General features: G+C 39.2%; 2 protein-coding genes across 2 annotated transcripts in view; one reads left to right on the top strand and one right to left on the bottom strand.

Annotated features, from left to right (window-relative positions):
• Window positions 1–24,031, top strand: part of LOC128507292 (potassium/sodium hyperpolarization-activated cyclic nucleotide-gated channel 1) — a 130,741-nt gene that overhangs the window by 48,474 nt on the left and 58,236 nt on the right. The window contains exon 3 of the mRNA XM_053478049.1: window positions 6,102–6,263. Coding sequence (XP_053334024.1) covers window positions 6,102–6,263 — 162 coding nt within the window. The remainder of the gene's footprint in view (window positions 1–6,101; window positions 6,264–24,031) is intronic.
• On the bottom strand, window positions 16,226–23,769 carry LOC128507291 (piggyBac transposable element-derived protein 4-like). The gene is made up of 3 exons (XM_053478048.1): window positions 23,657–23,769; window positions 20,697–20,790; window positions 16,226–18,966 (listed from the first exon to the last, which is right to left on the bottom strand). Exons 1-3 carry the CDS (start codon window positions 23,715–23,717, stop codon window positions 16,440–16,442), a joined length of 2,682 nt encoding a protein of 893 aa, XP_053334023.1. The 5' UTR covers window positions 23,718–23,769; the 3' UTR covers window positions 16,226–16,439.

The following is a 24,031-nucleotide window of genomic DNA, read 5'->3' as shown; positions in this document are numbered from 1 at the left end:
GGTGGCGTCACGCCCCCTCCCGTGCCCACGGCCCTCTGCGTCGAAGCTTCTTAAAGATCTGGTTAATTCTGTCGAAGCTCTTTTCCCCCGGAGCTGTTTCTCAGGAGCTGACGGACCTTTTTAATGAGGATCAGCTGCAGCTTGTACACAAGTCCATTTGGGAGAAATCTCTCACCTCTCTCGCATCCGAATTTATTTACACCCCCAGCTGCAGATCAGCTCCTGTCTCACCGCTGTCATGGCTTTACATTCAGTTATTCATGTTCATGTTTATAGTAAGAAGTCGGGAGACAGCATGATAACAATAATAACACGTCTTCATAAAGCACTTTATAGTTGAACTCCTACGCAAAACTATCACTTCATTTGTAAATGTATTAAATAGATTGACTTGTAAAACTCAAGTCCTGTTAAAACAATCCTGTTACAATAAGTGTAAGTGTGAGCTGATGTTTCCTTTGATGTTGTAAATTAAGTCACCCTTTAAATAAATAAATAAATAAATGATCTTGTTTACAATTCATTATATCCAGATGTGCATCATTAAGTCGACAAACCCGTTTCCATCACACCTTTACTTAAACTACTTTTACAATCTCGGCCAAACATAAAAGGTGTTAGTGTTGCTTGGACGTATGTTTGAATATATCGGGACATCTGATAATCAGCATTTTGGCCTTTTTTGGTTATAAACCGTTCCTCACAGTTGCACATGATTGGCTAGTCGCTGTGATTGACAGGAGAGTGAGAGAGAGAAAGACTATATCCCTCCCACTTTGAGTGCATGCTTGGATTCGCTCTCTCGGCTGCGACATTGTCAGGGTTCGACCTCGCGAGTTTGCTTCATCGGGGCGAACGCTTTTCTGTTCGAAGGGTTTACATTAAAATCTGTAAATCACATTTGTAAAATTTACATAAAAGCACCAGATGGAAAACACAGATCTCTCTCTCTCTCTCTCTCTCTCGCTCTCTGTATCTCTGCATCCTGATGATTTTCCTCTATTTTGTTGTGATGTCATGTGTGTTCCCGGCGAGCATGTTATCTGTGTGAAATTTTAGCAATTCTAACAGCATGCGCCTTCCTACTCATCTGTCTCTTCATGTGTCTCGCCCTCTGTCCTGCAAAAGTGTGTGTGTGTGTGTGTGTGTGTTTGAGAGAGACAGAGACAGACAGAGAGAGCTATAGGATAGAGAAGTGGACAGGCCGCTATGTGACCGGCTGCTAATTTTATCCCCCTGTACAGTACGACAGTACAGTATCTCTCTCTCAGGAAGATTAACCACATTCCAGAGACTTCTGCTAAAACCCTGCAGCTCACAGGACGGAGAGAGAGAGACGGAGACTGAGAGACAGAGAGAGAGAGACAGAGATAAAAGGATGGAGATAGCTATATTGAGAGAGTGAGACAGAGTGAAAGACAGAGATATCTGTTGAAATCCTGCAGCTACCAGGACAGACAGAGAGAGAGAGAGAGAGAGAGAGAGAGAGATAACATGTGATAGAGACACTGAAAAGAAAGACAGAGCTTAGATGAAGAGACACTGATTGACAGAAAGATATGTAGAAACATGGACCAAGAGTCCAAGAGAGACAGAGACAGAAAAAGAGTAAGATTTAGAGAATGACAGGGAGAGACGGTGAGACAGAGGGAGTGAGACGGTGAGACAGAGGGAGTGAGACGGTGAGACAGAGGGAGTGAGACGGAGAGACACAGACAGCTTTGAAAACAGATTTTTGTTTGTTGTAAATAAAAATTTTTGCAACAGAGCCATGATTTTTTTAAACTGTACTGAACACGATCTGTGTGTGTGTGTGTGTGTGTAAAAGAGAGAGAGAGAGGAAGTACTATTTATACGTGACCTGGTACCATAACGCTGAGCTGGAGTTGTAAGCCCTATGTACGTTCGAGGCTTTAAAACTTCAGCGCTGCGCTTCATGTCTGGTTCTGGTCTGGCTTGGCTCAGCGTGATCAGCCGGACGCGTTGGAGGCGTTTGTGCACGCAGACAAACAATCAAACCTCCCGTAGAGAGAGCCGCGAGTTGAATACTCAGTAAAACACGCACCACATATAGGGTTATCCGAGCATCTTTTTGTTTTTGATAACTAACGCGCATCAGGCGCGCCTTTGTTTCCCGACTCGGATTTCCAGAGGCTGCTGAAGATGATGAAAGATAATCCGCTCATGATAATTATAAAATATAAAAACGACACTTATGAAAGCCGTGTACTATTTCTGCATCGGCGTCAGGGAACAAAAGGTCGTCCGGAACGTTTTCTTAAGCAGGGAATGAACTCTTCCATTTGTCACCTCATGCGCATCATAATCAGCTATTAAAATGCAATTAAAATTACACAGTCATGACTGTGGAGGAGAAAAGAGAGAGAGAGAGAGAGAGAATGTCCCCCTTCAGCTTAAAAATAGCTACCCATCACCTCAGCCTGGAGGCCCGGTCCCACCTCGGCAGACTGGGTTTATCGTGCAGAACCAGAACCGCAAAACCGAGGCGGGAAAATGTACATTTCAGGAGATTTGTGTAATGGGATAATCACTGCGGGGGGATTAATAGGAAGAGGAAATGAATAGATTTCCTAACGTGAACGAGGTCCATACGTGCGATTTAGTTCGAACCCCATGCAGGTGACGAGACGGTCACTGACTCACTGACGCCACACGCTGCATTTCCATGAAGATGCGGATTTTTCTGACTAAGCCTCGCATCCCTCCTCACGCCGGCAAACCTCCGACTCGGTGCTGGCTGGTTTCAGAGCTGCGGATCAGATTTAGATTGTAGATTCGATTCGATAATCCGTGCATTGCGATGTCCGATTCAATCCGATTTGATTCAATAGTAACGACGTTTACCGTCAGATTTTTGTCCTCCAGCAGCTTTATCTCCTACAGGTGCTGATGTGTTCAACACGACTGAAGTGTGGGTTTGTGTTTTCTGCCAAAGCCAGTGCATATAAGATTAACGAAAGAAAACTTAAATGAACTTATTCTGAATCAAAAATTGACCCGTCGAATAGATTTAATCACGCAGATTTAATCTACTTACAATTGAGATTCAGTTATTTGTCACATACAGCTTTAAACACTGAAAGGATTTCGTTGCATGTCCCGGGTATGAAGCTGGGGTCAGAGCGCAGGATTGGGCAGGATACAGCGCCCCCCGGAGCAGACAGGTGTGTATAAGGGCCTCGATCAATGCCTCAACAGTGGCAGCTCGAACCCTCGTCCTTCTGATCAGTAACCCAGAGCCCTAACTGTCTGAGCCACTAAATGATCGTTAGGTGAAGGAGCTGGTCAAGAGCATGTAGTGGAAAGTAAAGTTAGCATGTCTGCATGTTTATGTATTTCCATTCTGAATGTCACAAATTAATATGAAACATGATTTAATGATTAAAAATATTTATTAACTCAAACTAAAAAATGGTTCAAAAGATTCAGTTGCGATGTGCAGTACTGAGGAGAGAGCAGCTGCAGGACAAAAGCCACATTTACAACCAGTCGCAGAAGCACTTCCAGCAACAACGCACATCTGATGACGTTATGTCGTCTTAAACAACATGCCGTCTCCGCCTTAAGTCTCATCACGTGTAAGTCGTTGCGAAACGTTTCTTATTAACTACACGTGTTCTGCTATTTACGTCATTGTTTACATGTAAATTCTACATTAGAATTTGGTTTCTGCTACTCTATGGCGACTGGTTATTGCATTCTACGTCGGAATTTTCATTATCTTTATACAGTATTATATATTTTTTATATATTTCCTCCACTCTTTGTTGTCTCTGGCACAAGAATTTTCTCCAGGATTATTAATCTTTATCGTTAATAATCTGTTATCGTACAACACACGGCTGAATCCAAAATCCCTCTCTAACCCCTGATCAAGGGCACTACTTGGTGTGGAACAAGGGATCGTACACCCTACATACAGTAGCACACTAGCTTTTCATTTAACACTGAATTACAGTATATTTGGGATTTAACCCCAGAACCGGGATATTCTAAAGAGACATAAAGACAAATTTATGCTGTGGTGACCCCCCCGATGCGAACAGCCGAATAAACAAACGACATACATTTAGAAACTTCAGAATCAATCAGTACTAACAACCGCTGTAATGATTTTAGCATAAGGATGGATTTGTCTTTAGTGTTACTTCATTATTAACTCCAGTGTAAATCCGCGCGTGTGTGTGTGTGTTATAGTGTATACAGTGACACTATACTTAGTTAACAGACTTCAAACTAGACGTCCAGACGAACAACGTCACCTGGAAAACAAACCCCGGGGCCGCGATCGATGAGACGCTCAGACGCTCATGCAGCGACTCACTGACAGCCGTCAGATCCCTCAGTGTCCTCAGGTGTTTTCCTCGCAGATATCTGACATCTTCACTGTGCGTACGGCTTGAAAATCAGCTCCACGTCGATGCCGTCGGTGATGACTGACGTGTGCAGCAAGACGTTCCAGCCCCCACACATGCTGTGTCATGTTTCTCAGAAACATTTTCCTCCTACAGTATGCGTGGAACGTGACTTAGTCAGCATGAAAAGGTCACATGGAGGGAGGGAATAAAACTAACAAACACAGGATATGGAGCATGATTTGGTTTAATTACTAGCTTCCTTTCTTTACTAGCTTGCATCATATCATTTCTGTTATTTTATGGCTTCAGGACAGCGGACATGTTTCGTGCTCCTGAGTGAGTGGGATATTAAGTAAAATGAATTTGCATAAATTTGCATAAAGCTATATAAAATTTTCCTTTGTAACTGGTGAAACAACTCATTATATTGTCTGGACCTACTACTTTTATTACAGGAATAACTTCCTGGTTATGTAGTTTATTTATTAATGCTGTGTTACATATCCACCTTGCAAGCTACTTAAATATATACACACACACACACACACACACACACAGTACTGTGCAAAAGTCTTAGGCACCATATTATATGCTGTACCTATTTTGTTTATCATGTCTGCATATCATTCTATCATTCAAAATTAATAAATAAATACCATTACAGGAGAAAAAAAAAAAAACCTAATGTACGCTCCTGGGATTTGCATAAAAGTTTCTTTTATGCAGAAATGTTTTCAAAAGCATCTTTTGCTTATGCCATATTTGTGTGTGTGCCCAAGACGTTTGCACAGAACTATAAGTAAAAGTTGCTGAAGAATATATTTTTTTCCAGCAAGCTCATTAAAAAATTACATTTTCTTTACACTCATGCATATATTCTCCCGTAATGTTATTAATTTTTAAGGTATATATGGAAATACTGAATGATTTTCTACATAATTATGCAGAAATGATAACAAAATTGGTACAGCATATAATATGGTGCCTAAGACTTTTGTTTGTATTTGAGGTGTTGCAGTTTCTTTATGATCCTATAGGTGGTGCTGTATACTATTCCCACATCCCCAGGTAGTACAGCATCCTGTGTTGTGCTAGGAGAAGCTTTTTTTAAGAAGTTTTTTTTAGAATTGTAACAAAATATATAAAAAAATATCAGGATATCTATAAAGTCGTAATAAATACAGAATTGTGATACAGATCGATTCGGCACCTGGGTATCGTGATAATATCGCATCAGGTGATCCCTGACTATTTATTCTCAAAGTTGCTGATAATATAATTGTTCTAATTATGACTCTGTTGCAATTCTATTTCGACTGCCCGGAGACAGATAATGATTTTAATGTAAATAAATTGTAATAAATTTAAAAGTAAAACAATTGTTAAAAATTTTCAGTATTTTAAAATCTTCTGGACCGTAAGACGTCCCTTGCCTCTAGTAGGCGCTGCAGAAAATACAGCAAAAAGTGATGTACATGTTAGAGCATTAGTGATCCTGTATAATGGATTATCTTTAACTGTTCGAGGACTTACGGTAGACATGCTACTCCGGTATTTATGGTACGCAGGGGCTCAGGCCGGAATTAGCATTACAGCAATGATTACTAGGTTTTGCTATTAAACATACATGTTGTGTATAATAACAATGTACAATAATGATGTTTTTGGTAGAAATGCGGCTCCAGATGAATCTTTGTTGTTGTTGTTATCTCTCTCGCTCAGATTTTCCACATGACCTACGACCTGGCGAGCGCAGTGGTAAGAATCTTTAACCTGATTGGGATGATGCTCTTGCTGTGTCACTGGGATGGATGCCTCCAGTTCCTCGTCCCTCTGCTCCAAGACTTTCCTCCGGATTGCTGGGTGTCACTAAACGGTATGGTTGTAAGTATTCAACCTCTTTTTATGTCTTTTATTTGTTATTTTGATCGCCGCTCTAGTTTCCAGGGACAGAGTATAGCGAGGCTGTGAATAAAACTGCCCATAATGCTGTATATGCAGTACTGTATATGTGTTATCAGCAATAGTCCTGGGTGAAAGGATGATGTAACAAAACAAAAAAAAAAAATCATTCTGCACTGTCTAATACAATAAGCGAAGGGAGCTGTAGATGTCTGCTTGCAGTTGCAGTTTCCCCGTGTTTGTGTGTGTTTCCTCTCTGGCTTCGTTCTGCCCCTCATGCTGAAAGGTGCGAAATCGAAAGTGTGTCCCGAAACAGATTGTTGCGTGCCAACCTTGCACTCAGACTTCCCAGGATAGTCTCCGGATCCGCTGTGACCCTGACGAGGATAAAGCGCTTACTCGAGATGAATGAGGTGTTTCTTATTCCCGGTCCTGGAGGATCACCGGCCCTGCACATTTCAGTGCTCCCAGCACACCTGACTGAACTAATCAGCTAATTAACAGAGCAGGGAAAACACCAACACGTGCAGGACAGGTGGTCCTCCAGGAGGGAGAATACGTATGCTGTAGGAGGTTATGCGAGATTTAGGTCACTGTTTCATGTTCCACAACTGCTAGCATTTGGGTAGACAGTAGACGAGTAGCTTCACAGTAGCTGAGTGTTTGACTTCACAGCGACACCTACAGTACAGACAATAAAGCTCCCTTTCAGACGATCACCGTCTGCCTTCCTTAAAAGGATAAATAAGATGTTGTTGTAATAAAGTACATGATGCAAGATCCTTTAGTCTATGCTAACAGTTTTTACTAATTAAGGAATTTGTATGTAGATACATTTGATGTTGTAGAGCGCCCTCTTGTGAAGAAATGTTTTACTACAACAGGCTGCAAAGTGCCTGATATTACAATAAAAAAATTGCTTGTTTACGTACCAACGCCAGCAGCGACCTCATTTCCCCTCTCGTCTGTTCCAACCGCTCAGCGTTCAGCATCATCAGTAAACTAATCACCGACCTGATCATCTGTCATCATCTGCACCTGTTTCTCACTGGTTCATGTCTGTGACCAGGAGTCAAGATTAAAGTGGGAGGGGTTTATTCTCTCTTGCCTGTCAATCACTGTCTATTCAGTTTTGCTATGAACATGTTACGCAGCACTGTGATGCAACACGAGCAGCAGTTTGTGTGTTTTTTAGAGGAAATGGTGTGTTAGCTTTCAGCACGCCCTGTTTGCTGTTAATACTAAAGGAGAGCTGGCTGGTGGGTGGAATTCGAAAGGTACCTGGAAAAACATGGGGCTTAATGTCATTCAGATCAGCTCTTATAGATAAATACTTGATGTAAATGGATATAATCCTTATCCGATCCAGATGTTAAAACACCCACGATGCTCCTGTTAAAAATAAATGTGTATGCATACAGTATATATAAATATATATATATATAAGAATTTAAGAAAAAAGTTGTAATATTTTAGGCTATAAAGATATAATGTTAAAACCCAGTGATATTTGAAAAATGTGGCCATGTGTAAAAGAATAATCTGCATAATAACCTGCATTTAATCCTCCATGTTTCACTCACACTGCTGCTGTTATCCCTACTGTACAGGCATTACCTTTCCCTATAACACCCTTTGTATTTTGTACATTTCATATAATTTATACATTCCATACTTTTCACATTATACATTATATATATATATATATATATATATATATATATATATATATATATCTGTTTAAAATTTTATTTTATTGTAACTGTATATTTGTAAAGTATATATTTTACTTTCTTTTTCATTTGTGGAATTATTCTCTTCTAAAATAATACTGCCTCTTATTCTAGTATAATTATATTATATTAATTACATTATTCACTATAATAAGCGTGGTGGTTGTGTACGTGACGAATAAAGTTTACATTTTGGAAAAGAAAATGACAAGAAATAAAAGTGAAATATTTTAGTAATAGAGTTATAATACTGTTGCCCTGCGATGGATTGGCACCCAGTCCAGGGAGTACCCCGCCTCAAGCCTCCTGGTTTGGGCTCCATAGCCACATACTGTAGACGACGATGAGTGAGTGAGCTATAATACTGTGATAAACTGTGTTATACATTACACACATTAGAGAAACATCCGTGAATTAAAATTAGGGACTTTATTTTTGATGTATTGCAACTTTTTTCTCATGAAATCACATTTTTTATATAGAAGAAAACGTCCACATTTCACCATGAGATGGGTTTTCCCAGGCTGTCACACACAAAAAACTATAAAGATCTAATCAGCAAATATTTCATGGTTAAAAACATTTCAGGTTTGAAAAAACGTGATCTGAATAAAACATTTGTAATCTGACCTTTAGTGCGCCGGGAAGTGCAGCAGAGCTAGCAGATGGCAGTTCGGGATTTCTCATTACACATCACATCGGGGAGAAAAAGAAAGAGGCGGCGACTGATTAAAAAAAGCCGAGCTAGGCTCCTTTTTAGTTCCTCTCAGCTTCATTATTCAGCTCATCATCTTCAAGGTCAAATCGGTGCGCTAGTGCATGAGGAGGGCGTTCACTGTGAGGCGAGGTGTTCGGATCAGATCGGGTTTTCTTACTCTTCTCCGTCTCTTTCTCGTTATCTCTTTCCCTGTGCTCTCTGTCTCTGGTGACGGATTTGGGGGAAACGGTGAATAGGAGACGAGTGTTTGAGACACCAGGAGGTCATTTCGAGCACCACAGCGCAAAGCTTATGCTAAGATGGCAGCGCTAAGAATCACTGAACGCTACAAAATGAAAACGATCTCATTCTGCTTCATGATTTCAGCTTTCAGCTTTTTTTTTCTTGTGTTTTTTTCTTTTTTTTTGCCAAGACTCATTTGTGCATATGTGGCAGTTTTGTCCTGCTAATTCAGCACACTGTTTGCTCCCAGGCTAAATCCCTCCTACTGGATTAGCAAATTAGCAAACATGGATCGCACCAAAAACCCTGGATATATAAATATATATTTAATAACCCAGTAATTATTGGTGGTTGTGGCAGAATGTGGGGTTTTCAGAAAACATTCTAGCTTAGTTCTGGCTCACTTTTCCAATTTCAGTCACGATAAACAAGCTACATTTATCACCTCAAGCTAATTGTCTCCTGAACTGACATATTCACCTGGAAAATTATAAATTCATCCTGACAGTTTTTTCTTCTTACTGCTGTCTAGCTGGATGTTGACTTTTTTTAGGTGGAGCAAAAATGTAGACTATAAGGGATTTTTAGCGTAAATGTTAATTTTCTAGCTAGCTACTGTAGCTTCGAATGTTTTGCTAATCTCTGTAGAAAGATTGCTAGCTAGATTTAGCATGAAGGTTATCTGGACATAAAGGGATCCCCAGATAGATGTAGATAATAGCTTAAAATTTTTTTAAAAAAGTATTGCTAGCTAGATGTAGAGCGATTGCTACAATAGCTAGATCTTTACGTTTATTAAGGCATGTTCTCTAAATAAACACAAATTCTGCTTTTGGTTTCTGCCAGTAACTTCTAGTTGACTCACACTACACTTCTATGGACAAAAGTATTTGGTCAAACCTGCAATGGCATCGTATCCAAATACATACACAGAGCTTACAATCTTTTTGGAACAAGATGTTGGAGTGTTTCTGAGGGAATTCATGTCCATTCATTCCGTAGAGCGTTTATGAGATCAGGCACTGATGTTTTTAATGAGAAGGCCCAGCTCACAATCTCTGTTCCAGTTCATCCTGAAGGTGCTTGATGGGGTTGACGTCAGGGCTCTGTGTTCGGGCCGGTCAAGTTCTTCTACCCCAAACTCCTCAAGCCGTGTCTTTATAGTCCTTGCTTTGTGCACTGGGGCTCAGTCATGTTGGAATAGAAAAGGGCCTTCACCAAACTGTTGCCGCAAAGTTGGAAGAATAGCATTGTCCAAGATGTTTTGTCCAAGATGCATTATGGTTGTCCTACACTGGGGATAATGGGCCTGATCTAAACCCCTGAATTAAATAATTAACAGGTTTGGCCAAATACCTTTTTACATATATTGTATACATATTGGGATCCTTAAGGATCCCTTGAGTCCTTAAGGAGTCTTCAGGTGTTCTTCTAGGAGAACCAATAATGGTTTTAGGAGGAACCCTACACCAATGTTTTCTTACCAGAATACAGGAAGCTAAAGCAGCTTTAATTGGCCAATGAACCATTGAAGAAATGTTAAAGAACTTTATTTTTTACATTGGGTATACCAATTAACAAGACAGGCTAGCGGAATAAAACAAATCCTGATAGCTTCTAAGTATCAAAAAGAAAATGTGTTTTACACAAATACCCAATTAATATGTAAAGTTGGCTCTTTAGTCCAGGCTCTGAAGTTTGTGTAAGGGTTTGCGTTAGGGATTGGTTTCAGGACGCATGCAGAATCCAAAATCCATGGCTGCTCGAGTCCCTTTGGAAATTTACTGCTGCATGAAACGGCATAAGCACAGACATTAAGACTTTATTAAAGAAAACATAAATCAAAACAGTAACAGGATCAGGGTATCGACAGGAACAGCACGGGGACAGGGACAGGACAACGGATGTGAGACAAAGATCAAACCGAGACCAAGACTATTTATACACAAACTAATAAAACTAAACTAAATTCTGGTGAACACAATGACACTATGGATGCAGTGCACTCTGGGAAGTGACACCCGGAAACCAAATCCAACGTAAAAGTCCAGAAACTAAACATGAAACACAGAGTCCATGGGCGGAGAGCGCCCTCCAGGGGTTATACCTGACACAATATATACAATGCATAGTTTTTGCAAGTTCTCAGTTCTATCAGGTGCGCTAATTGCCAACTAACGCATCAATAGAAATTATCAACAGTATCTTGCATCTTGTGCAGCAAATTTAAGTTTTAATATTTTTTTCAAACTTTATAGTTTTTTTTTTCAACTTTTAAAAATATTTTCAAACTGCAGCGAGTTGAATCTGCAGATAGGGAAGGCTGACTGTACAGGTATTATTCTTCTTGCAAAGCTTACTGATAGAAAAACACTGTTGTAAGTTGCTGCATAGAAATGATTACTTTCATAGTTCAAGAAAAAAAAAGTTAATATTCCATGAGATCAATGTGTGCGTGCAGAAAGAGTCAGTTCACCAGGAGAGCCCGTGTGAGCCGAATTCATATCAGTGTGTGCCAACGCTCTCCGCCGCTCTGCTGGCGTTATCGCCTGGAAACGAAAGTGTGCTATACTGTTCGCTCCTTGGCATAATTAAAAACTCATTAGTGTTTAAAAGCGTTAAAGTGCACTGGCTCGAATCAGGTTTATCGTGATGGATTATGTGTGGCGAAACCAGGAAGTTTCTCAGTAGCCAGGTTTAAATATTGGGTTTAGAGTCTCATGATGAAATCATGAGGCTCAGGTTCAAAGCGTTGCAGCAAATTTGGTTCAGAATCAGACATCACCATCTTGCCGAGTTTCAACTGTTATGATGAATCACAGTGTAGATTCCCTGGTAAGAGCCTGGGAAATTTTTCATGCTCTTCCTATGTGTCATGTGGGTTTTCTGCAGATGAGTACAAAAATGGAGAAAAGTCAGCTCGAACAGTTTCATGGCAGTAGCTAAATAGTTTGGGTTGTATTACCATGTCTCCAACCAGTCCTCAAACCAGTCGTAGGTTACCTAGCAGTGTTCATGACATGGTCATATTTTCGTTGATGGCATTTGGCAAACCCCCTTATCGTAAACTTATGCTAAACGACTTATATTCACAGCATAAGAAATAAACAAAGTAAAAATTCTTACCCTTAACTGAGTCATATTATACTGCATATACAGTACAAGTACAAGTAACACAGCGGCATCCAGTAACACCACTTTCTAAAATATTTTAGATAAACTTAAAGTGCTAGTTAAAGCTAGACCGTATGCAAGCGCACCACAAAGCACACCAAACAGAACTAAGCATCTGGTACCGAATGGTACAAATATAAACACCTGAGTCAACACCTGAGACGATAGCATCACGATGCCTAGGTGTTGATTTATATCGTGATTCTTTAGGCATCATGATTTTATTATGTCGTGATTCAATATTACATTTTTTTTTCAAATTTTGCTACAATTTTAAGACCTTAAAAAAAATACAAACTTATTTGAAATACAAGAGTTTAACATTTAACTTTAAATTAAATTAAACAAAAACTCCACATTGTTACTAAGCTGCACATATAATTATTATTTCCGAACAAACTTAGCAAATAATTCACTCTTACCACGTGGGATGCCTGTGTGGGAATAGTTTAGAGCGCCACCTGTAGGATTATAAAGAAACTGACGTTTTACTGCCTCATATGCCTCCAAAGTCTTGAGCAGTAGTGAGCACGCAGATCCTTATGCGATGTTTCAGGACTAATTAGTGCTCGCTGTGTTGTGAGATTGGTGGTGTCCTGTACGGTACTGTACTGTACTGTCACACCCCTTAGTGTTCATTATGATATTCATAAATATCTTCTGATTCTCTCCTAGAAGGCTCACGTGAGACAGATTAGTCCCTGATATCAGACCCCCTGACAGTCATGTGATTTGTGTTGTTCCACTTCCCTTTAGGTTAAGGACAGTTTCCCGGGCACTACTATGTATTTAAGTCATGTGCTTTATATTGAATATTGATCTGCACCTGAGGTTATTAAACCTTCCTCCAGCGTGTTATGTGAGGAGATTTACAAACTCCTAAAACTCTCATTATAAGAAAGGAAAAAGCTATTTTATTAACTTGTCTGGTCTGTGTCCAGAATTACGATTCCTCGGGGTGTAGGTGTAATTCTGCTTAGCTTTCTCTTTCTCTTATTCAGTGTAAGACTTGAAATGAACATCATCCCAGCTTCCTGCAAGCTATTAGAGAATCCAAAGCCATTTATGGCCCTATGGTGGGTTCGGTTTAAATCAAAACAAAACATTTTCATTTGAAAACAATATTTAAAATGTGTTTAATTAAAAAGCCAGTTTCTCTGGTTTATTGGCCAGAATTACACCCATTAGGAGATGTCTAAGCAATAATAATAATAATAATAATAATAACCACAATTATATAAACAAAGTTCGGGCTACACGATTTGATGAAAAATCATATTGTGATTATTTTGACAAATATTGCAATTTAATGTATCTAATAAATGTACCATTTTGTATTCAAACTATTTATTGAACTATTTAAGTGTGTATTTATTTCATGTTACATCATTTACACGTTTTTTTCTAAATGTTTCGATTGTTTTATATGCAAAAATATAATTGTAGTGTTGAAAGTTGGTAATATTTTTGGGTGGCTGGAACAGATTATTACCCATGTTAGATGTTTTGGAGATAAAGTCCGAGAGGCCAGATTGAGGTGGTTTGGACATGTTCAGAGGAGAGATGGTGAATATATCGGTAGAAGGATGCTGAGGTTGGAACTGCCAGGCAGGAGGTCTAGAGGAAGACCAAAGAGGAGATTTATGGATGCAGTGAGAGAGGACATGAAGTTAGTTGGTGTGAGAGAAGAGAACAGATCTGGAACAGATTATCTGCATTTACAGTATTTCCTATGTGAAAATGGATTTCGCATTTCGAAATTTCGCCTTAAGAACTCGCCTCCAAACTGGTTTAAATTCGTATTCAGCGGTACAGCAGCTGTACTGTATGTCCCCAAGTTATTTTATTGTTATGATTGTTTTATTCCATATAATCTTATTTAGTACAGATGGTCAATGGATTGAACAGTGTGCTTTATACAGTCTATGTTCTGTAGAGAGAGTGGTTTCTGAACGAGCGCTCCAAGTGGTCAATTCCTCTTCTTCAGCTCGACCCAGTGCTGCTCTTTTAATGCAAATCCTCTTAGGATCTGTATAATCAAATACCATAATCTGAAAAAAATAAATAATTCCTGACAACGGCGCAACAGGGACAAAAATAATCTGTGCTCTTGTCCTCATTACTCATTTGTCTTTACAGGTAGCTAGCAGAGTGTGTCTCCCCCCCCAATGGCCAGATCAATGGCAGCCCTTGTGTGCTTAGATGTTTTGCCCTGAAAAAAAAAAAAAAAAAATCAATACAGATGAATAAGTGTGGCACGAGCCAAAGCCAGCTTTTACTGCAAGGCCAGGAAGGGGGTTGTGGTCCTGCTGAGGGATAATCCACAGCTTGCCTGTGTGAGATGCTGCGAGGTCTATAATGGGTCGTCAGGGGGCCAATAACGAGGCACGGGGTGGAACAAGGGTTCAAGCAAGGCAGCTGAGTCGACTTATAATACAGATGAGCGGTGTAACAGAAGCAAAAATAAATAAATGAATAAAAAAAAATGTATAGTGCATATAGCAGTATTGCTTTCTAATCTGGGAAAATAGACATGAAATAAGATTTCGCTGGTCAAATGGACTGCTATTTTTATTCCAAAACTGGTTGAAAGTTCAGACAGCTTTAAACTGTTGGCTGTAAGTCATGGGTTTTGACAGGGGAATCGATTTTTGACTTCACTCAGGTCACGATCTAAGAAATCATTAAAAAAAAAAACACACACACACACTAAGCTTTTCATTTCACATCTATAACCCCTATGTTCACTTTAGCAAACAACAAATCACGTTGAGCCATACGGGTGTGGTCATAGGCATGCCTTTCTCTTTTTTTAAAGCTTTAATGCAAAACAGTTGTGGTAATCTTTTTTACTGTTCTGATATATAAGAGAGTGATGGTCAGGAGTGCACAAACTTTTTGCCATATAGTGTCTTTTCTCTATTGTCATTTTTATAGTAATAGCTTGAACCACATGCAACATGTAAACTGATTAAAAATAGATCTGTAAATCATAGTAAGATATAGATTAAATGGATTAGACTTTTTAGTCATGACTTTTTTGAATTCCATTCGATACATTAGCGATGATGTTTATTGTTTGATTTTGATTAGGACTTCTGATTAGGATTTCAATTGTTAAAAACTGATAAATGTATCTAATAAACATTGAAAGGCTGTGTTGCTGATTGCTTAAATGTTGCATCTTGTATACAGCGATAAAGCTTTCTTTCCCGCCAATCTCCAGCTCCAAACTTCAGTCCAGTAGGTGGCGGTAACGCACAAACTGCACATAAACTCATAAGAAGATAGATAAACCTTTATTTTTTTCCCAAGGTGGAGAAATTTCTATAGGAGAAAAAAAAAAAAAACACTATAGTATAGACCTCGAACATGCGTGTTACGAATTTCTTTTACGAAGTGCCTTGGTTCAACAAACATTCGTTGATGCAAATAATTCACAGAAGTAGCTCATAAGTATTGTACAAAAATACACACTGCAGTGCATTAGATACCAATATTTATAATTATACAACTAATCAGTCCGGGAGCATGATAATGTCTGTCCTGATGGACAAAACAGAGTTCACAGTCCATTAGAGTGGTAAAACAGCTCCAGGACAAATGGTGTCCAGGATTCCCCTCGTGATTTAAAGGCGCAGAAACAACACTGTTACATTTCATATGTAAGATTCATTTCATTAAGCGCGAGTATGTTTTTTGACCACATGATGGCAGTGTTGGGGAAAGGGGACAATGATTTAGTCAAGTGGATTGGTATGCTTTACACTGTATATTCATGTCAACAGCGTACAAGACTCACTTAGTTGGACTTAAGAACAAATCCAACTTGCAAACTTGCTCCTAGAACAGAACTCTGTGACATTTCATTCATCACGTTATTATCTACAGTAGACACATTTTTCTCACATACCCACTTCTAAAATTTTTCTTTCCTTTATTTTTGCGAAGCTGCTTTAAGACAATGACTATTGTTAAAAGCGCTATATAAATAAAATTTAATTGAACTCGTTTGTAAGTCAGAGACTACCTGTATTTGCGGAAAATACGTATATAATTATGGACATATCGATTCTGGATCGAAAACAAATGCTTAATTAAACTGTATAGTTTTATTTTTATTAATCACCCTAACTTTACAGATCAGCAGTTTTATTTCTCTTGAACAAAATAAGTATAATAGTAATCGAGATCGGCAAGGACAAACAATACATAATTAAAAGCAAACTTTTTTTTTATCAAACAAAGGATAGTATCAAACCACTATTAATTGTGCAAAAACTGCAATGGTCTACAATAACAAAGAGCTTGTTAGTTTTTCTTGCTGTCGTGCCAGTCGGTGAAACACATGCGATCCATTGTGATGCAAAGTGGCACATCACATGACCGACATTTAAATACCGTTTCACCCGAATGACAGTGCATACAGGTTTTTTTCCATTGAGACTTCATCTTTGAAGAGTCTAAGTACATGCGGACTGGGAAACATCCTTGAGGTTTGCGCTCTTCATGTGGTTGAGGGAGAGGGGATAGGTTGTTCTTTGGGGTTTTAAAGGTGGCAGAGTCTTTACTACATAGGGCGGCAAGTTCCTGGCAAAGAACCTCCCGGAAGTGCTTCTGAGTTAAGGGCTTGCCTTGTTTCTCCAGAGCAAGTTCCTTGTGCAAAATGTATGAGTTTATTACAGCGATCTCAATGAAGTTTAGGAACATCTTGAAGAACCATCGACTGGATTTCAGAGTATGGCTGTAATACTTGAGGGCATCCGAGAGTTCAGCTTGACCCATGTGCTTTTTGTAATCGAGCACCGGCTCAGGAACTGGGACTCGACGAACGGACCAAGTTCCGTTGGGTTTCCTTATTCGGCGCTCGGCCGTCTTCCCGTTATATGCCTTATGAATCGAAGAACACATGGTGACCTCTCGAGTGTCTTTCCACTTTACGAACAACAGAGGGCCATCTCTGATCCACCTCATTTCCCCCTGTTGGGCTTTCTTAGGCATGGCATTGACCAGGGTTGAAGGAATTCTGCTTGAAGTTACCTGCATAGTTCCACAGACTCTATAGTTCAGCTGGTGGAGATGGGTGAAAAGTGCAGGACTGCTGTGGATATCATCAATGTAAACATTATACCCGGTTCCAAGAAGGGACACATTGAGCAAGCCAGTGACTACATTAAAACTCAGACCATTTTTGCTTGGTTTCCATGCTTTGCATTCAGAGATGCTAAAATCACACACATAGCCAGTCTTGCAGTCAGCCAGGGTAAAGAGTTTATAGCCCCATTTGTCTTTCAAGTACTGCTTAAGACCAGTCTGTGTCTTCATAACCACCATATGTTCATCCATTGATAGATTTTCATAAGGATGAAAAAAAGACCTACAGGCTGTGTGAATTTGATCCATAAGTGGCTTCAAACTGAACAGATGATCATATTTTGGATGACCTTTCAGCTGGTCATTGACAGCATCCTCACCTGGGTCACTCATGCGAAGATGAGCTTTGATATCTTCAAACCGTTTTCTTTGCATGATGCAGGAAGGAAAGCATAAGTTCTGAAGCTGGTCCTTTCTCCAGAGGTCTCTGATAGATGAGGTTTTCATAAGGCTAAAGTAGATGATAATGCTGAGGAATGTTAGCATGTCTTCAGGGTGCACATTTGACCATGATGTTGTTTTCCCCTGGCTGAGCTTTCTTTTCGCATTTGTGTTGGTGTTATCACAAAGGGTCTGGATAACGTTTCTGCTGAAGTATAGTTGAAAAAGTTCTGAAGGGCTGTACGTCCTGCAGGAATCCAGCTGGACTCCAGGAGTTCTCTTGGGGCAGAATGGAAGTGCAGGTGGCTGTTCATCCTCATCAGTAGCACTGTGCCATCTATTGAAGTCATTGCTGCCTGGAGTTGTCAGGTCACTTGAGTCCTCCGTGGCGGAAATTGTTGGACCATGGGATGGAGTTCTCAGACCAATTGATACCTTATCAGAGGAAGTTGTTGGGTCAGTGGAGTCATTCTCTTCAGATGGTGTTGTCCACATTCTGGATCTCTTTACGGCTGAAGCTGACCACTCAATGGATCTCTTTCTTGCTTGACTTAGGATCCCACATGATCCCTCTTCACCTGCAATGTTTATGCAACTAGATCTGTCTTGACCTGGATTTGTTGTCCCAGTGAATCCCATCTTATCTGCAGCTGTGCTCTCACTGGGTCTTTTCCTGAATGAGGCTGAGTACTGGTTTGATCTCTGCTTTGCTTGAGCTGATATCCTCCTGGATTCCTCCACAACTGGAGCCGTTAAGCCGCACAATCCCTCTTCAGTTGATGTCATCACACTGGATTTATCCTTGGTTGGAGTTGCCCTCTTAATAAATCCCTTCATAGTTGGCATGACCATCCCATTGGATCCCTTCTCCCTGGATCCATTCTTGACCAACATTCTCCTCTTCTTGAATTTCTTTGTTCCTGAACTTTTAATTCCACTGGATCCCAGGCGAGCTGGAGTTGTCACGTCACTGAATCTCTTTGCTGGAGTTGTCATCTCCCTAGATCCCAATACAAATAGTGTCATCTTTTCACTGGCTCTGAATTTTGATCTAGTCATCATACCACCAGATCCAGCCTCAAATGTAGCCGTCTCTTCATGGGGTGTAAGCCTTTCCCTTTTCTGGCTAATATTAGTGGATGGTAAGTCTGTCTGGGAGGACTGGCAACAGGTTTTGGTAGCCTTTGTCAATGTTGTATCGCATGTTGGATGAGGTAAGTTGAAAGGAAATGAAGCCAGAGGTGTTGCTGGTGATGGTGTTGCTGGGAAACATGAGGCAACAAAAATGTCTGGGTTTTCCTTTCTGAAATAACACAAAGACATAATGAAAAATGCAAAACATTAAGAGCAAATTTGTTGGTAAATGCTGGGTTAAATATACACAATATATATACACATCTATATATATATAAATATATACACACATTTTAACAAATATGCACATTTAGGAATCTAATGATTATCATGATAACTACATTATCATTATAACATATAATAGTTTTGGTGTGTATACTTTTTTTTAGCATTTAAATACAATTATTTCAGCATTTAATTATACAGTATGTAACTAACTGTTCAATATTTCTCAATCTGTTACAAAATAAGAATTATAGTGCTTATGTCAAATATATACATACATTTTTACAGATATATGTCTTAATTACATAATATCCGCCGGCTTACTTGCTAACTACAATATGCTGATGCTTACATTTCCAGTGTGTAGAACTGACTCCAAAACTTTAAGGCTGACTTTAATTTTCAAAGCCTGGAATTAGTAAACTGACTCTTTTTGTGGTCAGTGTGAACCAAAAACAAGATGGTGACTTAATAACGTCACACAACAAGATTATAAATCTATATTGTGTACGCTAAGAAAAAAAAAATTACGCAAATATATATATATATATTTTGTTACAATTCTAACCAAACTTAAATAATCTGCTACTACTACACAAGACACCAACGTGCCAATGTGTGAATAGTTTAGAGGTGGCGAGTTTCTATCGCTTAAAGGAGGTTTTCTGTGCTGTATCATGCGTCAACATTTCCAATGAGTGACATGTTTAACAAGCATGATGCAACACTGTGATACTTTGACTGACGCTCAATCGATGAACTGGCAGGACCACTAGTTTAAGACCAAAATAGTCGCATGTGTCATTTCTTTCTTTCCCAGTGCTTGTTTACGCCTCCTCTTGCCTTCATAACAGCACCGGTTCTGTCACGTAAAGATGTCACCAGTGTCTGAGATCCTGCCAATTTTATCCCACTCTTTTACTCTGTAATTTAGCTAAAGGTCAGAGGACAAGTTCTCATTTTAGCTCCTGTGCTGAACAATCCCACTGGGTTCTCCATGGGCTCAAGGACTGGCCATTTTTGGGGACAGTAGAGTTCGTATAACACAAGGAACACAGTCGAGGCAATTGTGAACAAGAACAGATGCGGCTCTGGTGATGAAATGTGTATGATATTAAGAATGGTTCATAAGGTTATTGCTCTTCTTCCTGTGTGATATACCTTCAGGAGCTGCCTAACATCAACACAAGATGATATACTCTACAAGTGTGTAACATATCCATCACAATTGTTAATGATAATTAAAAAAAATAAATAAATCAACCTCATTAAGTGATGATAACCTGCTACAAAAAAGGTATTAATGATTAATCATAAATCTATAAGAATTTAACATGTTAAAAATGCATTAACTGATGATTTGTTTTGCATAATACTTCTCTGTAGCTCAAATACGTATTTATGTTTACACCACTAGAGGGCACACTTGCAGATGAAGCGATAAATAGACAGAGCAGTATTTTTGACAGCCTTATGGTTTTCAACTTTGTGCGTTTCATTAATTTATCTTGTATATCTGATTAGCCAAGAATGTGATTAAATAAAACAGAATAAACTTTATCTTATTACTATTCATTATTAATAATTAATCAGTTATTGATTCTTAACCTGTTTAACCATTGGTACTGTTGTAACTATTAGTTCAGATAATAATGATCACATGAAGTTATGTACTTTATGCCATGAAACCCTTCCTGCAGCATCTTCTCGATCTTGATATCAGTTTGCACCAAAGCTTCTTTCATGTCCACCGAGGCGTTGTTCGGATCTGCAGACATAAAGGACAATTCTTTTTAGCGTTACACAGCATTTACAAGCAGTTTATGCAATAATGATGCAATCCTCAACACTACTCCATTTCATTTTGCTTTTCTTTTTTAGTGGAAAAAAGTCCAGATTGCATAATTTTAAGATCTCAAGAAACATGAGATCATCTTGGACAATCTTGGATCAACTGCAAAGTTTAAACATCATTGTGTGAAATAAAAGTTTACTGCTACCACATGGTGTTATATATATATATATATATATATATATGGGGCCTTCCCTGAGCGAGAAAACACATAAATAACATTTTTGATCCCTCGGTCAAGCTTAGTCTCTTAGCATCCTGCTTTGTGTAGGCCAAGGTTGCCAGATCAGAGTGACTAAATCCCACTATGCAGTTCCTACTCCAATAACAACCAGGATAAATAATAACATCTGTACCAGAATTCATGCTGTAGCCCAAATATACATGTCTATGCTTTGTTCGACCATGATTAGCTACATTTTTTATTGCCAAAATAATAAGTATAACAATTATTATCATCCCTCATACTCTACCTGTATGTGACAACTGAGTTTTTTTAAATAGAAGTTCCTTGTTCAAAATACTTGAAGTTCTAGAAATAATTAAAGCAATTGCAAACTTAGATTTGTGATCCTTTTGGTGATCCACCATGACAAAAACTGATCTGATGCATAAGTTTTGTTATCCATTGCACACCTACTGAATAGACGGAATCGATTATGTCACAGATCTCTCTGAAACAACCGACCAAACTTCAGCCTCTAAAATCTTCCACCTGATTTATGACATCGTCGGGAAAAAATAATAATAAAAATTGTGTCACAGAACTATTACTTGAAAACCTCTTTATTAAGTTGTTTTTGAGTCTAGTCCCCTGGCCCCTCAAACAGGGGACTTTTTAATGAAAACATCTTTATTAAATGTCTCTATTACTGGTGATCTCTAACACTCAAGAAGAACTCAGAACAGAAGTACAGGACCAACATTACAATGATTTATGACACAGTACTGTTAAATCAGGAATGGATTTTTCTTTTTGTTAGTACAATTTGTGATACACAATACAATCAAAACACAAATAAATGTTTCATAGGAGCAATGTGTAACTGCAGGATACTTTATTCCACTTTTTTAAAACTGGTCTGATTAAATATTTACAGAATAGTCGCTGTTCCAAAAACACTGCATGTTGTATTGTCTGAAACAGCCAATCAGAATTAACTTCCTGGAATGGCACAAAGTGCAACATCTCATCTATATTCACAGTATATATTTCACCTAAGACGAAAAACACGCATATCAGGCCGAGCTCATAGCTACTGAAACCCCAGATCGTTTCGAATTTACAGCCACGGCACATACGACAGGCTGCCGAAAACATTGGAGCGGTGTGAGGAACGACAGCGAGTTGACCACTCGCTCCAATTAAAGGTAACGGTAGTACGCAGGAGTCAGGATCTGCATGTGGGCGGGGCCGCAGATAAACCTCGTGTACGTGGGCCACTTCTTGTTCTTTAATAAAATTAAAAGAATATAGAAGTTTAATAAAAAAATAATTAAAAGTTGTAATCGCTGTGTGATTGATGTGAGGAAAGAAGAATAAAACGTCTCAGGGTGGCACCGGCAGGCTAAATCGCCAAAATCAGCCAGTTGTGATTATTTATTTAAACCTGCATGACACTGAGGCTTTTATTACGCTACTAGTGTAAGTACACATCTTGACAGTTAAAGAATGACTGCTCATAATTTCTCTTCTCCGAGTGGCGCAGTGGTAAGGTGCTCGTTCTATCATCCGAAGATCACTGGTTCGATTCCCGGCTGATGCTGTTACCTCTCGCAGCCGGAGGTGTAGAGAGAGCTGATTGGCCGAGCTCTCTCAGAGGGGAGGGATGAGAGGTACTTAGTGCTCCCACATTAATCACAGCTCTACAGCCAATCAGGGGCGTCTATGATCTCACGCAAGTGGAAGGAGCGGATAGCGCTGTCCTCTGAGTGGACACGTGATCCGTGATAGTCTTAGACCCTCCCGGGTGAGTGGTAGTAGTAGCTTAATGTAGGAGCGCCCATTAGTGAAATTAGGCACGAATAAATTAGGGAGAAAATCAGGGGGAGAAAAAAGAAATATATATATAAAATGAAATTTTTTAAAAAGATTCAGTTTTCATAGTGTAGTAACCACTTTTGGGGGTCGTTATGGCATGTGTGTGTCATTTACTGTGTCTGTTTATACGCAGTAACCTATATGCGGTAAACACGACCCTTTTGCCACGACCACCTCAATGGAAAAAAGTGTTAAATTGGAAAATAAATAAATAAATCACTAGATGATGTGACATCATCTGGCACATAACTGCTTATAACTTCACTTCTACTCAACATTTTGATTTCATTTATGGTGCAGGTTTAATTCAGGTAAATACTGAAGGACTGCAAAAGTTCCATTAAAAGCAGACAGTAATTCACATGTTAAATTCAGACATACAGTATTTTTCTGAGACTGGTTTCTGCTCCTCCAGTGTATGAAATGTAAAGATATCAGTGAAAGAGTGACTTCTGACCCAATATACAGATAAAACCTTTATTATATAGATGACGTCAGCATGACAGCGAGGCTTTTAATCCTTATAGTTATCAATTTCGCTGCAATGTGTATAAAACACGGGGAAAATATTTACACAAAAAGCTCTGTGAGCTCCTCAGACTCCTCCATGCTAACAGTTAGCGCACATGTTGATGGTTTAACAGCTGTTCTAGTTTATTTTCTGTTCTACACACAGTCTGTAATGTCTAAAATAAAATGCGCTGTTAAAACGTCAATGTTAAATATGTTGGAGCCTCTCACCTCCCGGGTCTTCATCGGGCTCCTGTTTAACCGCGGTCAGGGACACGACGCCCTCCGCCATGTCTGTTTTTCCAGCTTCACTCTCCGAAAGGAAACTTCGCGCTCAGTGTGACGTCACGGCTCCGTAAACTTCCGGGAGGACGAAAACAAACTTCCGGTTTCCCCTGTATTGAGGGTAAACCCTTGGAAGTTCGTCTTTCCCGGATAATTCTTACTCTTTCGGTAAACAGATTAATAAAGAAAAAAAAAATAGTTGTTCCCCCTACTTAAATCCGTATATGTTTTAGTCCGCTTTTATTTACACCGCGAAGAATATGAAATAAACACGCCGCACGTGCGACTAGTGCAGGATTAGGGACCGTCGCGATTTTTCCT

Source organism: Clarias gariepinus, chromosome 19 (genome assembly GCF_024256425.1).
Source record: "Clarias gariepinus isolate MV-2021 ecotype Netherlands chromosome 19, CGAR_prim_01v2, whole genome shotgun sequence".
Lineage (NCBI taxonomy): Eukaryota > Metazoa > Chordata > Actinopteri > Siluriformes > Clariidae > Clarias > Clarias gariepinus.
Note: the sequence above shows the minus strand (reverse complement) of the source record. Positions and strands in the feature narration are given on the sequence as shown.